The sequence below is a fragment of the Podarcis pityusensis genome, assembly GCF_964106645.2.
Source record: "Podarcis pityusensis genome assembly, chromosome: 2".
Lineage (NCBI taxonomy): Eukaryota > Metazoa > Chordata > Lepidosauria > Squamata > Lacertidae > Podarcis > Podarcis pityusensis.
The window spans coordinates 34673930-34692090 of NC_138029.1; the positions used below are offsets into that span (position 1 = coordinate 34673930).

Below are 18161 nucleotides of genomic sequence, written 5' to 3' on the forward strand. Positions count from 1 at the left end.
ATTAGATGGTCTTGTACAACAGACCCCCCTCTCCAAAAGGCCAGACTTTTTGCAATAAGGATAGGGAACAGGGGAACGTGCTGGAAAGTATGGGATAGAGCTCGCTTTGACGCAACGTCATCTAACCTCCATGCCAACAGATCAGAATGAATGCTCATTAAACAGCCAACATGGTCTAACCACCCAGAAAATAGATCAGAGTGAATGCTCAAAAAATAGGATGTTGGGGACCGCCTCAATAATGGAAAACAAGTGGGACTAACAGCCTACGTTGCCCTGTGAAATGCTGCTCTTCAGAACTGGAAATACTCTGTTCCCCCAGTACAGTGGTACCTCGGGTTACAGGTGCTTCAGGTTACAGACGCTTCAGGTTACAGACTCGGCTAACCCAGAAATAGTACCTCGGGTTAAGAACTTTGCTTCAGGATGAGAACAGAAATCGCACAACGGTGGCACGGAGGCCGCAGGAGGCCCCATTAGCTAAAGTGGTACCTCAGGTTAAGAACAGTTTCAGGTTAAGAACAGACCTCCAGAACGAATTAAGTTCTTAACCCGAGGTACCACTGTATTACATCCAGCGTTCTCTGCTCACTGAACACACTCAGTCCTCATTGGGCTGGTGCCTTCCTCTTGGGCATGGGTGGCACACTTTTGGTTCCCTAAGCAATGGCCCTCATAAAAACTTTAGGGAAGTTTTTAACGTTTGATGTTTCATCGTGTTTTCAATATTCTGTTGGGAGCCGCCTAGAGTGGCTACCTTGGTGTGAGAAAAGCGCTCTTCCTGTTTACAGGAAATAAAGTATTAATAATTTCAAAGAAGCTCGCTCCCAAGAGGGCTTTCGGGCGAGACTTTGACCAAAGTTTATAGTGTGCACTTCATCCCTGCAAGGTTTAAAATTCACTGATGCCTCCTCATTCAGCTCCTTGCACAGCCTCCGCAGTCTGTTGCCATCTCTCAGGTGCAGAAGAATGTGGAAATCGTTTGTCTGCTGTGCCCTTTTTGCTCTGTTCCCAGGTAAGACTCTCTTTCCTATGATGACGGTCCAAGGGATGGATTAGTGTCTGAATTAGGAACAGTGATTTTGCTCTCATATGTTGCCATCCGTAATAGGCAGTTAGTGAGAAAGGCTGTTCCTGGTTTGAGTGGTGGTTAGGAATAAGAAAACTTTTCATTCCATTTGCAGTAGGAATTGCCTTCACATGGAACTGTTCACATCACAGTGTGGTTGAATATCTGAATATTTCTAATGACAACAAGCTCCTCCTGTATACCAGACCCAAGAAGGACTGGAGAGAACCTTTGACTGTCAAGTTGGATTTTACTCTTGTCTCTATCCTGGCAGTGGTAAGACGGCAAAATCTCCAGCAAGCTTCATACTTCAAACAAGCAAGGAGGAGGGAATTTTATAATTTGGGGGTGATCCAGACAAAGTGAAGCATTTTTATGTTCCACTGATTTCAAGTTAAAGAGTTAAGCCCGTCAATTTCGGAAGGTGCATCACTGTGGATGGGTTGTGCCCCTTCTGTTTTTGTTTCTTTACAGGTAGAGAAGTTGCAAGTGATTACAACTTACTTCTGGCTGTTTGTGGTAAGGCTCTCCTTTTTTATCATATTGTACTAGCCCATGGTTTGTCCAGCTGAGCTTGAATCTTGGTAAGGAAAAGGAATGGGGCTGAATGCTTTTCATTTCCAAGAAATGGACCAGTTGCCTGACCTAGAAAGGGTCTCACTCCTTTTGGAGGAGCAATCTTAGGGTGCACCTGGATCCAATTTTGTTGCTGAAGGCCCAGATGAATATTGTGTCTAGGATAACCTTTTGCCAACTTCAGCTGGTACAGCAGCTATGGCCATTCCTGGACCGAGATAGCTTGACCCATAGCAGACCCATAACTTCACAACTGAATGACTGCAATGCACTCTTTGTGGGGCTCCCCTGATGGTTGGTCTGGAAACTGCAGTTAGTGCAGAACGGTGCAGAACGATTGCTAACAGGAGTGAAATCCTGGACCACATTATGCTTCTGCTTCAAGATCTGCAGTAGCCGCCGGATTGCTGAGTGGGCCAAATTCAACATTTTACTATTTGTATATAAAGCCATTAAGAATTTGGAAACTATTTACTTGAGAGAGCACCTTGACCCATACATACCTATTTGACCACTTTGATCTGCAGAACTTGCACAGTTACAAATGCTATATTATGCTTGTTCCACATTTGTGAGAAGTCAGTATTTCAATGTGACAGCAAGCACCTTCATTATACTGATTTAGCTGCCTACTAAAACATTTTTATTTCTACAAGCGTATTTGCACATATATTTTGATTGTTGGGTTTTTTAATGCTGATCTTCTCTGGCTGTTATTAATAGTCATTGCTTTATGTCCACTGCTCAGAGATTTTATCAATTCTCCTAAATAAGCAAACAAAGATGTTGTACACTAATCTTTTTGCTCACTCAACTCTGTAATGTAGAAATGGAGAAATGACTTTGTGTCATGGAATTCCTCTGACTTCTGTGGCATTACCCATCTCACTCTCCCAGCAGATAAATTCTGGATCCCTGAAATCTCTATAGAAGAACAGTAAGGATCATTTATTCCATTGGCAACTTATTTAAAGCAATGCTTATGTTGATTTCTCCCCTTCCCTCCCCAAAAAGCTTTAGCAGCTCCAACCTTCTGAATACTAAATAAGTGTTGTTTGCAGATGAAATGATGGTTTAAGCTTTGGGAAACACCCACAAATAGTTAGATGAAGTTAGAAAATTTAAAATTCATGCTAGAGAGTAAACAAATGGCTATATTGGTGGTAGCAATGGTGATAAGTTAATTAGACTTGTTAGTTACTAGTTACCCAAAGGTCTCTAAGTGACTTGCAACACATTTTAAAACATTAAAATAAATACATTATATCAGAGATTTTCAACCTTTTTGAATCCGCAGCTCCCTTGACCAACTACGTTCTTTCTGCGGGACCCCTGTGGGGCTCAGGAGCCCTGTTACGTCACACTTTGCCTGTAGAGCTGGCAGCCCCTCACCCCTTTTCAAACACCCTCCCTTGTGGAGTGTTCCTTCAGCCTCTTCTCCCCTCTCCTTGGGAGTCCTCCGGGCAGCTGGTCTCTGAGCTGCCCCCCCACCCCAAAGAGAGGTGCCTCCCAGAGGCACCATTTGCCTGGGGAGCTTGTAGCCAGGGCTGCTGCAACAAACAGCCGTGTAAGCCTTTGGGAAGCAGAGGCACGAGAGGGCATCAGAGGAGGGAGGGAAGGAAAGAGGGGCAGAGGCCAGTGTTGCCCTGTATATTCCCTGACCATCATTCAAGGCACCCCAGGGTGCCACAGCACATTGGTTGTAAACCACTGCATTATACCATAAAAGCAAAACACCCCCCCCAGGAAAACTATAGCAACACACTAGTAATGGTGATGTCTTCCCTCTCCCAACTATCTGGGGCATTTGTGGTCTTCAGTTAATTTTGATCCCTGGAGTGTTTGCCTGTCTTGATACTTCGCATGAGTTTGGTTTAGACAAAGGTAAACACAATTGATTTCAGCTGGACAGAGGTAAGATGATTTTAATTCTCCTGCTGAAATCGTCAATGGGGTGTAAACGTACTTAATTCTGCCTGGCCAGCTGCTTCCAGATCTTGAAAAGCTCAGATACTTTTAAGAGCTGTGGAGAATGTAAGATTCTGTGTGGCTTATCCCACTAAAATAATACCAGCTGTTTGGGTCGGATCTGTAGCTCTGTGGCATTAATTTGTGTGGCGGCATGCATTGTATTCTCTTGCTCTCTGTGCTTCTCCCACCCACCCACCCACCGCTGACCTGCTTATGCTTTTGTTGATGAAGAGAAAGGGAGTACATCGCAAATGAGTCTCAGCTGTCATTCTGCACAGTACAGTGGTACCTCGGGTTAAGTACTTAATTCGTTCCAGAGGTCCATTCTTAACCTGAAACCGTTCTTAACCTGAAGCACCACTTTAGCTAATGGGGCCTCTTGTTGCCGCTGCGCCGCCGGAGCACGATTTCTGTTCTTATCCTGAAGCAAAGTTCTTAACCTGAAGCACTATTTCTGCGTTAGCGGAGTCTGTAACCTGAAGCATATGTAACCTGAAGCGTATGTAACCCGAGGTACCACTGTACAAGCACTGCTCCCTGCACTGAGCCACCTTAATGGGTGACTTGAGCTTGCTGTCTCCCTTTTCAATTCTTGAGGTAGTAGCAGTGTTAAAACTGTTGCCCTTGGACTAATCCATAACGAAATGGCAGGAGGGAGAGGGAGAGACAGTCAGGCTGCGATTGGCAGGGAGGGAACTTAACCCGTTCCTCTTGCGCAGTGTATTTTCAACACAAAAAGAACCTCTCTTCAGATTTCAGCCTCAATGCAGGACTGTTAGGGGGGCTGCTGAGGCGGGCGACAGGGGGCCAGGACTCTACCCTGGGACTCTTATGTTGTAGGCAAGAGTTACATGCCCTAAGTTTACTATAGAAGTATTTAACTGGAGGTTACTACAAAGACTAGCCGATAGGGTGATATGGGGGGAATATGCCATATATATATATATATATATATATATATATATATATATATTCCAGAACTGCCTGCCTTAACTTCACATTTTCAGTTCCTTGTTAATACTGTTTATGTTACGAGCATCTTATAAATTACTGTGCAACCTACTTGTAATATGCTTTAAATATTTCAGTCTTTAGGATTGAGGGCTCCTCCAGACTGGTGTTTTTTACAGGTGCATTCTGTAACGTGTTATTAACGTAAGAATAGTGCCTCAGCGGTGGTCCACACATCTCTCAGCGTTATTGGTTGTTCTGTGATTTCCCCCCAATGTTATTGCACTATTGCCGTCTGGAGGGGCACTCTTTTGCTATAGCGTAACGAAACCAAGACAAAACAAAAAAGGAACATCTAATGGTGCAAAAAGTCGCAGGATTCCAGCGGGAAGCTACAGGACATGCACTGATTAGAAATAAAGCAGCCCAGAAACTTTTGCATGTGCAAATAGTATTAAAAACACTATCACATATAACCAACCCAATACCAAATAATCAAAAAAGCATAGAGAGAGAGAAAAGGACATTGGGATGGCGAGGGGCAGGGAAAGCTGCAAAAGGGTTACCTGAACTAAAACAAGCGATTCCAAGCCTGTTGCTTAATCTCTTGGTCCTTAATGGCAATGTTTCAGGGCCAATGAAGAGAAGTCCAGAACCAGCCCATTCCTTCACGTTTCTTCCAGTGGAGACATGATGCAACACCAAGCTTTTCACCTGACATCATCTTGCAGTCTGCACATCTTCACCTTTCCTTTTGATAAGCAGGCTTGCAACATAACTGTGCTCTCCCCCATGCATTCAGGTAAGCCGTAAACATTATTCTCTCGAGTACGATTGCTGCTTGACATTGGCGCCAACTTGAACAAAATATTGGGGGGCGCCCCCACCAGCACAGCCTCCCAAACAAATGTTGCTCCCCCTTGACTCCACCTGTTTTGATGACAGGCGCAAAAGAAAAGGGGGAGGGGAAAGTAAGACACCACACCATGGTTGAGGGGAGGGATTTCGTTGCACAGTAGCCCCTAATCTGCTTTAATTGCACAAACAGAATTTGCTGGTATGAAAATTGATCCCACCCACAAAATGGCAGAAGTCTGGAAGTGGCCATGGTAGGAGGACGTTTTAGCCCGTAAGGGCACAAGAAGAGTCCTGATGGGTCTGACCAAAGGCCTAACTGGCCCAGAATCCCATTTCCCACAGCATCCAATCAGATGCTGAAGGGAAGCCTGTAAGCAGGACGTGAGGAAACAGCACTAAGCAACCAGCAATGGCTTTTCCTGTCCTCATTGCAGTTCTATTATACAGTGGTACCTCAGGTTACAGACGCTTCAGGTTACAGATGCTTCAGGTTACAGCCTCTCCTAACCCAGAAATAGTACCTTGGGTTAAGAACTTTGCTTCAGGATGAGAACAGAAATCGTGCAGCAGCAGCAGCAGCGTGGCAGCAGCGGGAGGCCCCATTAGCTAAAGTGGTACCTCAGGTTAAGAACAGTTTCAGATTAAGAACGGACCCCCAGAATGAATTAAGTTCTTAACCCGAGGTACCACTGTACAACACACACACACACACACACTGTTGCTAGCAACCGAGGAAAGCATATAAGTCATTGGGGTTTCTTAGGCACCTGCAACATTTCCTGCCAAAAAAGGAGGGAAATGTAATTTACCACATATAGTACCAGAAAATAGGAACTGTCCCTGATAAATATGAAGAGTTGGCGAATATGAGATAGCATTGCAGAATTATTACTATATCGTGCAAAGCATTTAAAGAGTTTAGGTCTCCTTTGTTTGGATGGTGGAGCGGGGAGGTTATGTAGAGGCTACAAGGAAAACAGAACCCCATCTTAAGCTGCTGTCCCTTTGTTTTTTTCTCGCTCCAGATAAGGAAGTGAAAATGTCGGACAAAACGTTTTCCACTAAATTGGATGCCAAAGATCGCAACCTATACTTAACCAATGGGGAGTGGAAGTACAACAACATCATTGTTTCCCGTGATACCATGACTGGTCTTGAGATGAACTATAGTACGGTGACTTACCAGGTATATAAGACTGATGAGTTGCTCATCAGGGCTTTGGCTTCCATTGTTTAACAGGAAACATTCTGCAGATTGCATTGTTTCAACGAAATTTTGTTGTCGCTACAGAGGATTCTTCTTCAAGAAATACCGTTAAGTCACTGGTGGTCACAACGTGTGGCATAAGAGCCCAGAAACAGAATACTGATCGCCTCGGGGACTCACTATCCCTAATTATGTATTACCCATTTCATTTTAGATCCTATGGAAGAGACAGGTTGCGAAGTAAAATAATACCCTCCAATTTTCCAAAGGCAGTCCCAGAATTACGAAAGCCATCCCAGCTTCTGATGTGATCCCAGAATGTCTCTATTCCCCTGCCAGCACTGCCACCACCGAGCTTGGGGGGAGAGGGGAGAATGAGCCGGCGCTTGTTCCAAGTGACAATTATGGTGGCAGTGGTTGCTGTGAGGGAGCCTCCCATTGCCTCTCTATAGCCACTGCTGCTGGCCTCCTCCTTTGGGCAGCTCATAGTAGCTCCTGGAGAGCAGGTGAGAAGAGGCTCAGTGTGGTGTAGTGGTTACGAAAGGTAGACTCGTAATCTAGTGAACTGGGTTCACTTCCCCGCTCCTCCATATGCAGCTGCTGGGTGACCTTGGGCTAGTCACACTTCTTTGAAGTCTCTCAGCCCCACTCACCTTACAGAGTGTTTGTTGTGGGGAAGGAAGGGAAAGGAGAATGTAAGCCACTTTGAGACTCCTTCGGGTAGTGATAAAGCGGCATATCAAATCCAAACTCTTCTTCTTCAGCCCCATATGACATATCAGCTGTGAGGGGCAGGCAGAGGACAGGGCTGCCCTGGGTGGGCAGATAGGCAGAGCAGAACACAAGGAATCTTGATTATTATTTTTTTATGCTTTGTGTCCATGCCCCTTTCTAAAATTTATTTATTGCTGTTTTTCTTTTGCTAAATCTACCAAAGAATAAAATAAAATAAAATTGGGATTACAGCGTATTCTCTGCAGGGTGGGGGGGGGATCTGTGTGCTGTGTCCCTTTTGTGTAGTGGTTGCACTTGCCCTCCTTCTGACAGGAAATGCTCTGCGGGGGGACACCACAAAATGGGGTGTCGAGGAGGGTGTTATGTACTGAAGTTCTCACCCTGGGCCAGCAGGGGGATACTGTAGATAGTTTTCACTCAGGTCCACGTCAGTTATTTTAGGCGGGAAACCCTGGGTTGTTGTTGCTACAATGTTGACAGCCGGCTGCCTATAAAAGCAGGCCGGCTGAGCTGTTTGCTGTGCAGTTCTGTTCCAGCTTACAAAATAAAGAGCTGTTTTGGGGAAATCTCTGTGTCGTCTGCCATGTCTACCCACTATACAACAGAGGGTAAATAGGGGGGAATGAGAAATGACCCTATTTTCATCTGAGTAATGTTGGAGGGTATGAGTAAAATGCCTATCAGATTCCTGGACCACAGTCTGGAGAAGGGAATGGCCTTTATTCTAAGAAAGCATGGGATTTCTTGGATGTTTATAATCTGGGCTTCCTTAATAAGAAGATGGAGTTGTTATGCAGAGGTGTTCTTTGTGCAGGAAATGGGGAGGTGGCCGAGCACGCAACCTGAAACATGACTCAGCATCTTCTGCAATGCATGATAGATCCTTGACAGAAAAGTCAATGCAGAAGGATTGTCTGAAGGAGAAAGTTGGAAGAGCCCCTAGCCTCAGTGACCCACTGGAACACCTGTTTTGGTTCAATGGGGGGGGGGATAAACAACCCCTAGCTGTCAAGTTTTGAAAATTAGGGGATGACTCCTTGTTGCAATCAAATCCCACTTGCGTTTGTTGTTGTCTTCAAGCAGTTTGATGTGTTTTGAATCTCTCAACAGATTTTTATGCAGAGGCGTCCTATCCTATATGTGCTGAATCTGATCATCCCAACCGCTGTTCTCTTTTTCCTGGATATGGCTGTTTCCTTCACTTCTGCCAGTGATTCAGAAAAGATCAGCGTCAAGATCACATTGATCCTAGAAGTCTCTTTTTTGTCGCTGATTCTAAATAGTATTCTGCCAGCATCCTCAGATGACCCCCCTATAATAGGTAAGCAACAGTAATTTCAAGTGGACGTATAATCAACTCGCGCTGCCAGGAAACAAAGTATATTATATATGAGCTATATTATAGAATACTCTCTTGTCCTGAGGAACCTTCACAGCGCAATCCTATGCATGTCTACTCAGAAGCAACTACTAAGTTCAGTGGGCTTACTCCCAGATAAATAGGTATAGGATTACAACCTCGGATATCCTTCTGGCAAAACTTTGCACAAGGCAAATCTAGCTAGAAGACATGGGCTGATTTTTTTGCAATCAGTACTGTGGCTGTGTACACACCAGGGGCACCAGATCCTGGGAGCCGAGCTCTTTTGGGCCCCCTGAATATTTTTGTGGTGGAGGTAAACCTCCCACCCATGTCTGAAAAGGGTGGAGGCGAAGAGCGGAGCAAAATGCAGCATGGCGCCAGTTGCCGGCTCCTTCTCCTCCTGCTGATGCTTTGGAGGGGAAGGAGGGTCAAAGCAGCCTCCCATCGGTGGTGGCACCAGTAGAAGTCAGAGGAGGAGCTATCGGCCATTGAAGCTGTTGGACCGCCATATTTGACTCTACCCCGGCTCCTCCCAACATCCCATGTGTGTAACACTGGCTCTCCAATTGCCCTCACAAGCTGACGCCTCTGGTATACACCATGCCTTTAAACCACATTGAAACACATGCTTTCCTTCTAAGAATTTTAGGCAATGTAAGTTAGCCCTCACCGAGTTACCATTCCCAGCAGCCTTTAGCAAACTACAATGCCCAGAATTCTTTGAAAGAAAGTATGTGCTTTAAATATATAGTATATATACATCCCAAGTGAACTGATCGTGTAAATTAAACAGCGGCTTTTCTTTGCCTAAGTTAGGGTTGTCATATTTCAAGAAGTGAAAATCCGGTTTTAAAGCTTTTTTTTTTTTTTTTTTTTTTTTTTTTTGCTTTTTTCCCCAGAAATTCACCAAAAAATCAACACTTCTGACACGGGTTGCCATACACTTGGGTTATCCCAGACATTTTAACTGGCTTGCAAAAATTTCGCCCAGATGCCATTTTTGACGAACAAATCCTGTTTATTCCCAGAAAATTCTGAATGTATGGCAGCCCTACCTAAGTGTATTCTTGATTTAAAAGCGTCCTAATAAGAAGGTTCCAACATAAATCAACTTCCTGCTTCTTAATGCTTCTTTGGGTTGTACCCAGCTAAATCACTCTGTGCATGGAGCAGCTTCCGTGAGCACAATGGAACTTGTCCTCCCTCTCCTACCCCTGCCCCAAATCTGCTAATGGGGTTCCCCCTACCCTTATGCCTTGTAGAAATTTCAAATAACCAGGTGAAATCACTTTGAGACTGAGACACAAAGGTCTTATTGGAGTGGATCTAGTTACTGGCATGTCTCGGCTGGGAATGCAAGGTTATAGAATGCTAGTGCTAAGCCACCATCTATTTTTGGGCACTTCCATACTAGGCGTTTAGTGTGGAATAGCCAAGCTGTGTTCATTCACTGTTTTCAGGGCACGCACATGATGCCATTGTCCAATCACAGTTGCCCTGTATTTCCCCATCTATTCCCCAGCAGCTACCGTACATCATGCCCAGTGTGAGGTGAACAGAACTTAGGAGGTACAAATAGAAAAAGTGAAATGCTCCTAACACTGTTGGGAAAAGTCAAGAGTCCTTCTACTTGCAGCTTATAACGGAAAAGTAATTTTTTGATAGCGCTAGGAAAGATCCATCTAACATCCTTTCATTTTGCAGCGAAATTTTTCATGGGAGTTTTCCTGCTGATGGTTGTCAGCCTCCTTGAGAATTATGTGACAAGGTCTCTGAAGGAGATGAAACCTCCCCGTTGGTTCCTCAAATGCGAGAGACTCATTTCCTCCAGGAGAAAGAAGAAAACATCTGAAAAATACGTTCCTTATCCTGGTTAGTATTCATAAGAAATTAATACTTTGATTGAACAGCCCCAAACCCATAAACTGCTGCAAAGCAGGACAGTGTTTCATGGCATCAAAGATCAGATCAACCTATGAATGATCTGTTTCCTTTGCATTTGTGAGCACAAAAGGCTGGCAACATTTTACACACACACACATTTAAAATTGTACAAGTTGAAAGAGAATAATAGTGAACAGCAGCCAGCACAGAGAGAGGGAGGGAAGGTGCAAATCATATATGCCAAAATATGCAGAAGGGGCTCCTGTGTTAGGTCTCAAAGGTTTACAAAGACCACTGTGAAGACTGAAGACCCCTGCGACAGACAGCCCATAATTCATTTTTCAAAAAGTAAATGCAAAAGGAGGAGGGCAAAGGGAAGACACATTATGGAAAATTGTTTACTATGGATTTTGAATATGAGCCCACTATACCCCAGTATCGTTTGCATGTGAAAGTACCTGGAGTATTTCCTGACAGGATGTGCTATTTGTCTAAAGCTACCCGAGCTCAGGCTCGGGTGTCAGCCTAGCATTTATAAATCTGTGATTTATTTATTTAGGTGCACCTCTAAATAAATACTCATGCCTTTGACACCTGGGATGTGTGTTTTCAGGGCCTGCCCTATCCCTGTGCTTGTAATCTGTTTTGGCTGTTTTTAATTTGGATTTTTAAACTGTTGTAACCTGTGCTGGGACCTGCAGGTGAAGGGTAATACAGGTGATGCTGATGCTAGGTTTATGTAAGATTTGGTTGAATGATCCTCAAGGCACCTTATAGCAGATTATTGCAAAACACACACTGGACAAATGACCAGCGTGTGCTGCCCTCCAGCTCCACTGTCTGAAATAAAATGTTATTACTTTTAAAATTATTATTATTATTTATTAAATTTATATACTGCCCTTCATCGCTAGATCACAGGGCAATTCACAGAATAAAATACAGGATAAAAATACAAGTAAATAATTAAAACAAAACAATAACCCCCACAGACACATTTAAAAGACTACAATTAATATGGGGAGCTTTGGGGCCCTTTCTGATACAAACTGCCCTCTCCTGGGGGTACTTTGCAAGGGACAGGGAACCCATTAGAATTATATTCTATGCAGGTTCAGTGCAGTGTGCTCTTTGTCCCAGCCCAGCCCAAGCTCAATGGGCTCAGAGAGAGGAGGAGTTTATGGTGTGAAGAAAACCTTTGAAAAACTCATTTTAGAACTTCTAAAAATGACTAATGGAAGGCCAGGGCAACCCTCATTATTACAAGTGATACACAAACCAGGTTTGAGTAGTGGGGAAGAGCCAGAGGTTCCCAGAGCAGAAAATATTCCACAGTTTATTAACAACAACAACAACATATGTCTGATATAAAGTTTAAGAAACGATTGGAATAAAGAATTGGAATGTTCACTATTACCTAGACAGCAGGAAAATGTCGTGGCTTCAGTATTAGACGTATCAGTGGAACTTAAACCAAGACTTATACAACAGAAAATACTATTTGGAATCTATTGAGCTCCCTTACATTTGTATAAGAAAGGACTATCTAATGTAGCTCTTTGTTGGAGATGTAATATGGGCAATATGTCTTTGAAACACATGATTTTACTGTAGAATCCATTTTCGCTGTCCGGTTGTCAATTTTGATACAACGGGTATATAGTTTAAGAGCATATTCACCTTTGAAAATCTTAATTTTTTTCCGTTTATAAACAAGACACTATATACAGTCCAGCACTTTCTCCCAAAACTTAGTAAGTTTGGTGCACAGTAAAAAATTGCACAGCTGATTCTATATGACACTGGATGTCACCTGTGCAGTGTTTGGTCCTCAAATATCATAGAAAGCCTTATGAAGGCATAAGTTGCCATCTGTTGCTGAGCCATAATGTCATCATCGCCTCTGGCTCAGGACTTCCAGTGATAGAGCTCCAACTTAGCTAAGGATTTGCTACATGTGCTTCTTTATATTTCAGATGAGCAGAAAGAGCCCTGTGATCACGCCCTGGCAGGCAAAGAAGATGCAGAAGCAGAGGCTTACATCTTTCTCAGAAGTATCTATTCAGAGGTGAAACAGATGAGGGAACAGCTATTTCCCGATAAGAGCCAAATGGCTACCAATGCAGAATGGAACAGGATCATGGCCATTACTGAGAGCCTGTTTTTCTATGCTCGTCTGATTTTCTCAGTATTGTTTATAGCATACATTATTCTGAAATGGAGGAGTGAAATGTGACCACGTGGTTAGCTGTTACATAATAATTAAATGAAATGTTATGCATTTATCCCATCTTTTCTTCCAGAAAGTTCAAGGTGGCATATAAGAGATCTGAGAGGAGGTATATGCATCATACATTTTAAAGCACATTCCTTACACACAAAGTACTGTATAATGGAACTGTAGCTTACCTCTCACAAGGTCCACCCTAAAAGCCCAGCTATGAAATGATGATTGAAGCACCTAATAGGCAACATCCTGCTTTCCAGAAGGCTTGTCCAATTATTTCCTTTATATATTCAGTCATTCTAGCATTTATTAAAATATGAATATTGCACGTCTCTGGTTGCAAAAACATTTGAGGATGAGCATGATATGACACCTGACAAACCCAACGTAAAGAAATCCCAAAAACCAAAACAGGCACAAAAGTCTAACCAAAAGCAAACTCTTAAAAATAAGGTTTGCAAGCAGAGCCTCAGTCCTTATAAGGCTTTAGAGGTTTAAAAGCATGACTTATTTATATTAATGCAGTTTAAGAACTACAGAAATCACCTGGCTTCTCTTGATATTCTCTGTATGTAATACACGCACAAACACCCAGACACGGCCAGCACTTACCTTCTATACTCCCCGCTGAGAAAGAAAGAAAAAAATATCAGCAACTTTCTTCACAGATAACAAACGCCAACCACGAAGGGACTCGAACCCTCAATCTTCTGATCCGAAGTCAGACGCCTTATCCATTAGGCCACGTGGTCATCCATGAAGATGCTCTGCAAGAAATCTTCCTTACCTGTTCATTTCCTGATTCGGGCATTATGTATAAATGGTCCTGCTGAAAACTGCGGACAAAGTCCGCGGTTTATTTCTACCTAGTGCTTAAACTCTCGAAGGCGCTTTTTAAAAAGCAGCAGCGACAAACATCCCATAGAAGAAAGGCATACATCGGAACATCAGCTTCCAAAATAATATAAAATAGGGGCAGGGTGACGAGAGCCTGGCAAGCAAGCAAGAAAACCAACCGAAATGAGTGGGCATGTTTGCATGATGCTCTGATTGAGCTGCCCTCTCGGATCGTGCCCACTCGACACTCCCCTGGGGTGCTCAGTGCGCGCCTTTACGCTGCAAAGCTTTTCCGCGTCTCCGTTACTTCCTGCCCGCATCTCCCCTTGCCTCCCAGAATTCAGACGCGCAGCAGCATCAGGAGCACGCATGCACACGACCAGGCAGCCTGGGCTCGGCTGAATGAATGCACGTGTGCGATTTTTATCCCGGCAACAGCAAACGGACGTCTCCCTGGTCCGGATCAGCACGCTTGTTCACCCACATATTTGGAAGCCCGCTATTATGCGGGTCGTGAACGTGTTAAGCCAGGGAGGGACAAAAACTTCTCTCCAGGCCAAACACAGCGGGGGGAGGGCAGCACGTGGCGGTGGGCGCGGCCAAGGCAGAAACTGGGTGGGCGGGCCCACCTTTCTTTCTCCCCTTTATTGATCCATCCTCTCTTCACCCTCACTCATACAGACGTCCATGCACATGCATACCCACATTCTGGGGCAGAGTGGGACAGTGCCTGAGCACAAGTTGCTCACTTGCGCAACTTGTGCATTAAGTCGTAGGTAGATAAAATGATGGTGCAAAGCAGAATGTGTTAGGAGTGCCCTTTCGCTGCTGCTGCTTACTACTACATTGTTGCCATTGCTTAAAGCATGAGTAGGCAAACTAAGGCCCAGGGGCCGGATCCAGCCCAATCACCTTCTAAATCTGGCCCATGGATGGTCCGGGAATCAGCGTGTTTTTACATGAATAGAATGTGTCCTTTTATTTAAAAAGCACCACTGAGTTATTTGTGGGGCATAGGAATTCGTTCATTTCCCCCCCAAAAAATATAGTCTGGCCCCCCACAAGGTCTGAGGGATAGTGGACCGGCCCCTTGCTGAACAAGTTTGCTGACCACTGGCCTAAAGCATTTTGGAGTATCAATTTACATCCATGAATATGACTTGTGAAGCAAGTTCCCTTGAATTTGCTTCAAGTTAATGTAATGTATTTTCTGGCCTTTATAGCCTTAGGTTATTTTTCCTGGTTTTAGCTTTAGAGCTACTGTAATTCATATATCTTCCAAGCTCCGGCCATTTGTGGTTATTATATTAGAATATGCAGATTAGGGTGCAATCCTCCGTACACTTACCTGGGACTAAGCTCAAATGTACTCGGTGGTAATTACTTCCAGGTAGATTAAGGTAAAATGTAAAGGACCCCTGACAGTTAAGTCCATTCGCATATGTCTCTGGAGTTGAGGCACTCATCTTGCTTTACTGGCCAAGGGAGCCGCCGTTTGTCCACAGACAGTAGCTTACAGGTAGATTACTTCCATGTATGTGATGGTGCTGTCTGGGATTTTTCCACATTGCTTGGTGGTGTATGTTCCACTGAGTATGGTAAGGAATATGGTGTTGAATCTTTTCCTCTGTGCCTTATTTGTGGCACTCAGCTTGTTTAATATTTTTAAACATGATGTCAGTCATTACAAGGCAATGCTTCCATTCCCCCTATATTTAGAATTTGTTCTGAAAATGATATCTTTGTGCCTCAGGCCAGACCATGACTGAAAAGAATGTCATTTATATGTGATATTAACAACAAAAATTAAAAATGGAGTATTCAATTATAATAATAATAATAAATTTTATTTATATCCCGCCCTCCCCAGCCAAAGCCGGGCTCAGAGCAGCTAACATCAAATGTATAATACATTAACATAAAATCAGACAATCAATTAAAATACATCCTCAAATCAGAGCAGGATCAGAATAAAATCCAGTCGGATGGCAACCCGCAGATTAGGGTTGGGGACCTTAAATGCTCACCAGGCCCAACTGTTTGTGCTGAACTTATATGGGCCTGTGAGAAAAATTGGGAGGCCACTTTCATGCAAGTTCTTATGAAAGGGGAGAGGGAGTCAGACTGAACTCTGACCAAAGGCCTGGCAAACAGCTCCGTCTTGCAGGCCCTGCGGAAAGATGTTAAGTCCCGCAGGGCCCTGGTCTCTTGTGACAGAGTGTTCCACCAGATCGGAGCCACAGCCGAAAAAGCCCTGGCTCTAGTTGAGGCCAACCTAACCTCTCTGTGGCCTGGGACCTTCAAGATGTTTTTATTTGAAGACCGTAAGTTCCTCTGTGGGACATACCAGGAGAGGCGGTCCCATAGGTACGAGGGTCCTAGGCCGTATAGGGCTTTAAAGGTTAAAACCAGCACCTTAAACCTGATCCTGTACCCCACCAGGAGCCAGTGCAGCTGGTATAGCACCGGATGAATGTGATCTCGCAGCAAGGACCCCGTAAGGAGTCTCGCCGCGGCATTCTGCACCCGCTGGAGTTTCTGGGTCAGTCTCAAGGGCAGCCCCACGTAGAGCGAGTTACAATAATCCAGTCTGGAGGTGACCGTTGCGTAGATCACAGTGGCTAGGTCAGGGTGAGAGAGGTAAGGAGCCAACTGCTTAGCTTGGCGGAGATGAAAAAATGCCGCCTTTGTTGTAGCTGCAATCTGCGCCTCCATGGAAAGGGAGGTGTCGAAGATTACACCCAGACTCTTAATGGACAGTGCTGGCACTAATTACACCCCCGCAAGAGATGGGAGTTGCCATATCGTCCCTTCCCAGCCAAAGAACCTCTGTCTTTGAAGGATTTAATTTCAACCGGCTCCCATGTAACCATCCAGCCACAGCTTCCAAACATCTGATCAGTGTGTCTGGGGCCGAGTCAGGGTGGCCATCCATCAACAAATATAGAGTCGGGTGTCATCAGCATACTGGTTATAAAACCAAATCTCTGGTGTTTTAGATTAGTATCTTCTTTTATCACTGATAAAGTTTCTATGCCTTTCAGAGATTCATGGGCATCAGTAATTCAACAATTGCTATCCTCCTTATCACCACCTTTCCATGCTGGGGAAAAACCTGGCATTGCTACCACTAGTGCATAAACACAGAACTGGAAGGGCGGCGGGGGTTGCCAAGTCATTTCAGAACTTCCACTGAGAAGATGGCTTATATTTCCTGTCTTTCATCAGGCAAATCCTATTCTCCACAATTTGTAATCCATCAAGCTGAACCCCACCCACCTTCTATGCCCTGCTAAGTGCTCTTGATGACCAGAAGCATGGCCACCCAACCTGTTTTTCGTAGGCAGCAAAAGCAGGATTATCATGTGAATCGATCTGACTAGCATTTGGCTCCATGACTCATGAGCTGCATAGTCCTGGTCTGATTGCAGTTGCACTGATCAAAGCCACAATATCGCTCGATGGCATTGTTAAGGCTTACAAGACTTTTATAGGGGTAATTTCGCTTATAGGCCAATTTAAATATTTACACTTTTATAGCAAAAAGTTTTCAAACAGTTCTTATTGGCAAAGGCCACGAATCTCTCAAAGCTACTGCAGTGGTGGCTTGCCAGGTGAACAGTGTTTCCAGAATGCCACTCCTGGAAAACTCTTGATACTTCCGTGTTTTAGCACTACGGTCAAAAATACACTCAAAGACAGGCTCAGATATATTAGTCTTTGCTACGTTAATTTTTTAAAAAAGCACCCTGGATAAACATTTTGAAGAACCATTCAGAAAGTTTAACGAGAGTACTGTGTGTGTGTGTGTGTGTGTGTGTGTGTGTGTGTGTGTGTATTTTCAATAGCTCACTTTGTGCCTGGCTCAAGGAGGGGTGGGGTGGAACCTCCTTGTGTTCTTTGCAAAGTACTGGATGCAGGCTGGTGAAAATGAAATTCACTCACAACAAAAGTTGTCCAAGGCCAATGATACAGCACATCCTGGTGTTTGTGTTCAGTCTCTTGTGGGTGGGGTTATGCTCATTTTTAGGGATCAAGGTATTAATTCCAGTTCTGTTCCTGAATGCTTAGGCAGTGCCTTTTTTTAGTATTAGCTGTGTGCTAGCTGCACCCTCTTGTGGGGAAGGACGCTCGTGCCAATGTACTGCAGGCGACAATGCAGAGCCTTTCAAACACATTCAGAAACTACAGCAGGTCCAGAACATAAAAGCTGGAACCAGCCACAAGAATGTGCTACAATGGTGCTTGAAGAACTTCACTGGCTTCCTAGCACAATTCAAAAATGTTGGTGTTGACCTTTAAAGCCATCCGTGGTCAGTGATCAGAGCACCTAAACAATTGCCCACTCCGGGGTGGGGAGGCCCAGGACTGGGGACCAAATGGGGGTCCTCCAAAAAATCAAGTTAAAGTTACAAACTGGGGCCAAGATTAGCAATTTTAGCTGAACCACTCAGGCTTTCAATCCTCAAAAAAAGAAGTTTAA

At 44.2% G+C, this 18161-nt stretch overlaps 1 protein-coding gene across 1 annotated transcript; it reads left to right on the plus strand.

Annotated features, from left to right (window-relative positions):
- Positions 1-951: 951 nt before the first annotated feature.
- On the plus strand, positions 952-12930 carry LOC308470530 (5-hydroxytryptamine receptor 3A-like). Its single transcript, XM_080993950.1, has 9 exons — positions 952-1015; positions 1185-1345; positions 1544-1588; positions 2473-2582; positions 5200-5369; positions 6451-6611; positions 8478-8688; positions 10435-10602; positions 12591-12930. Exons 1-9 carry the CDS (start codon positions 970-972, stop codon positions 12848-12850), a joined length of 1332 nt encoding a protein of 443 aa, XP_080850076.1. The 5' UTR covers positions 952-969; the 3' UTR covers positions 12851-12930.
- Positions 12931-18161: the final 5231 nt, after the last annotated feature.

Coding starts and splice junctions, on each gene's coding strand:
- LOC308470530 (XM_080993950.1), top strand. CDS start 970: ATGTGGAAATCGTTTGTCTGCTGTGCCCTTTTTGCTCTGTTCCCAG. Junction 1,346..1,543: donor TTGTCTCTATCCTGGCAGTG/GTAAGACGGCAA, acceptor GTTTCTTTACAG/GTAGAGAAGTTGCAAGTGAT. Junction 8,689..10,434: donor AGATGACCCCCCTATAATAG/GTAAGCAACAGT, acceptor TTCATTTTGCAG/CGAAATTTTTCATGGGAGTT.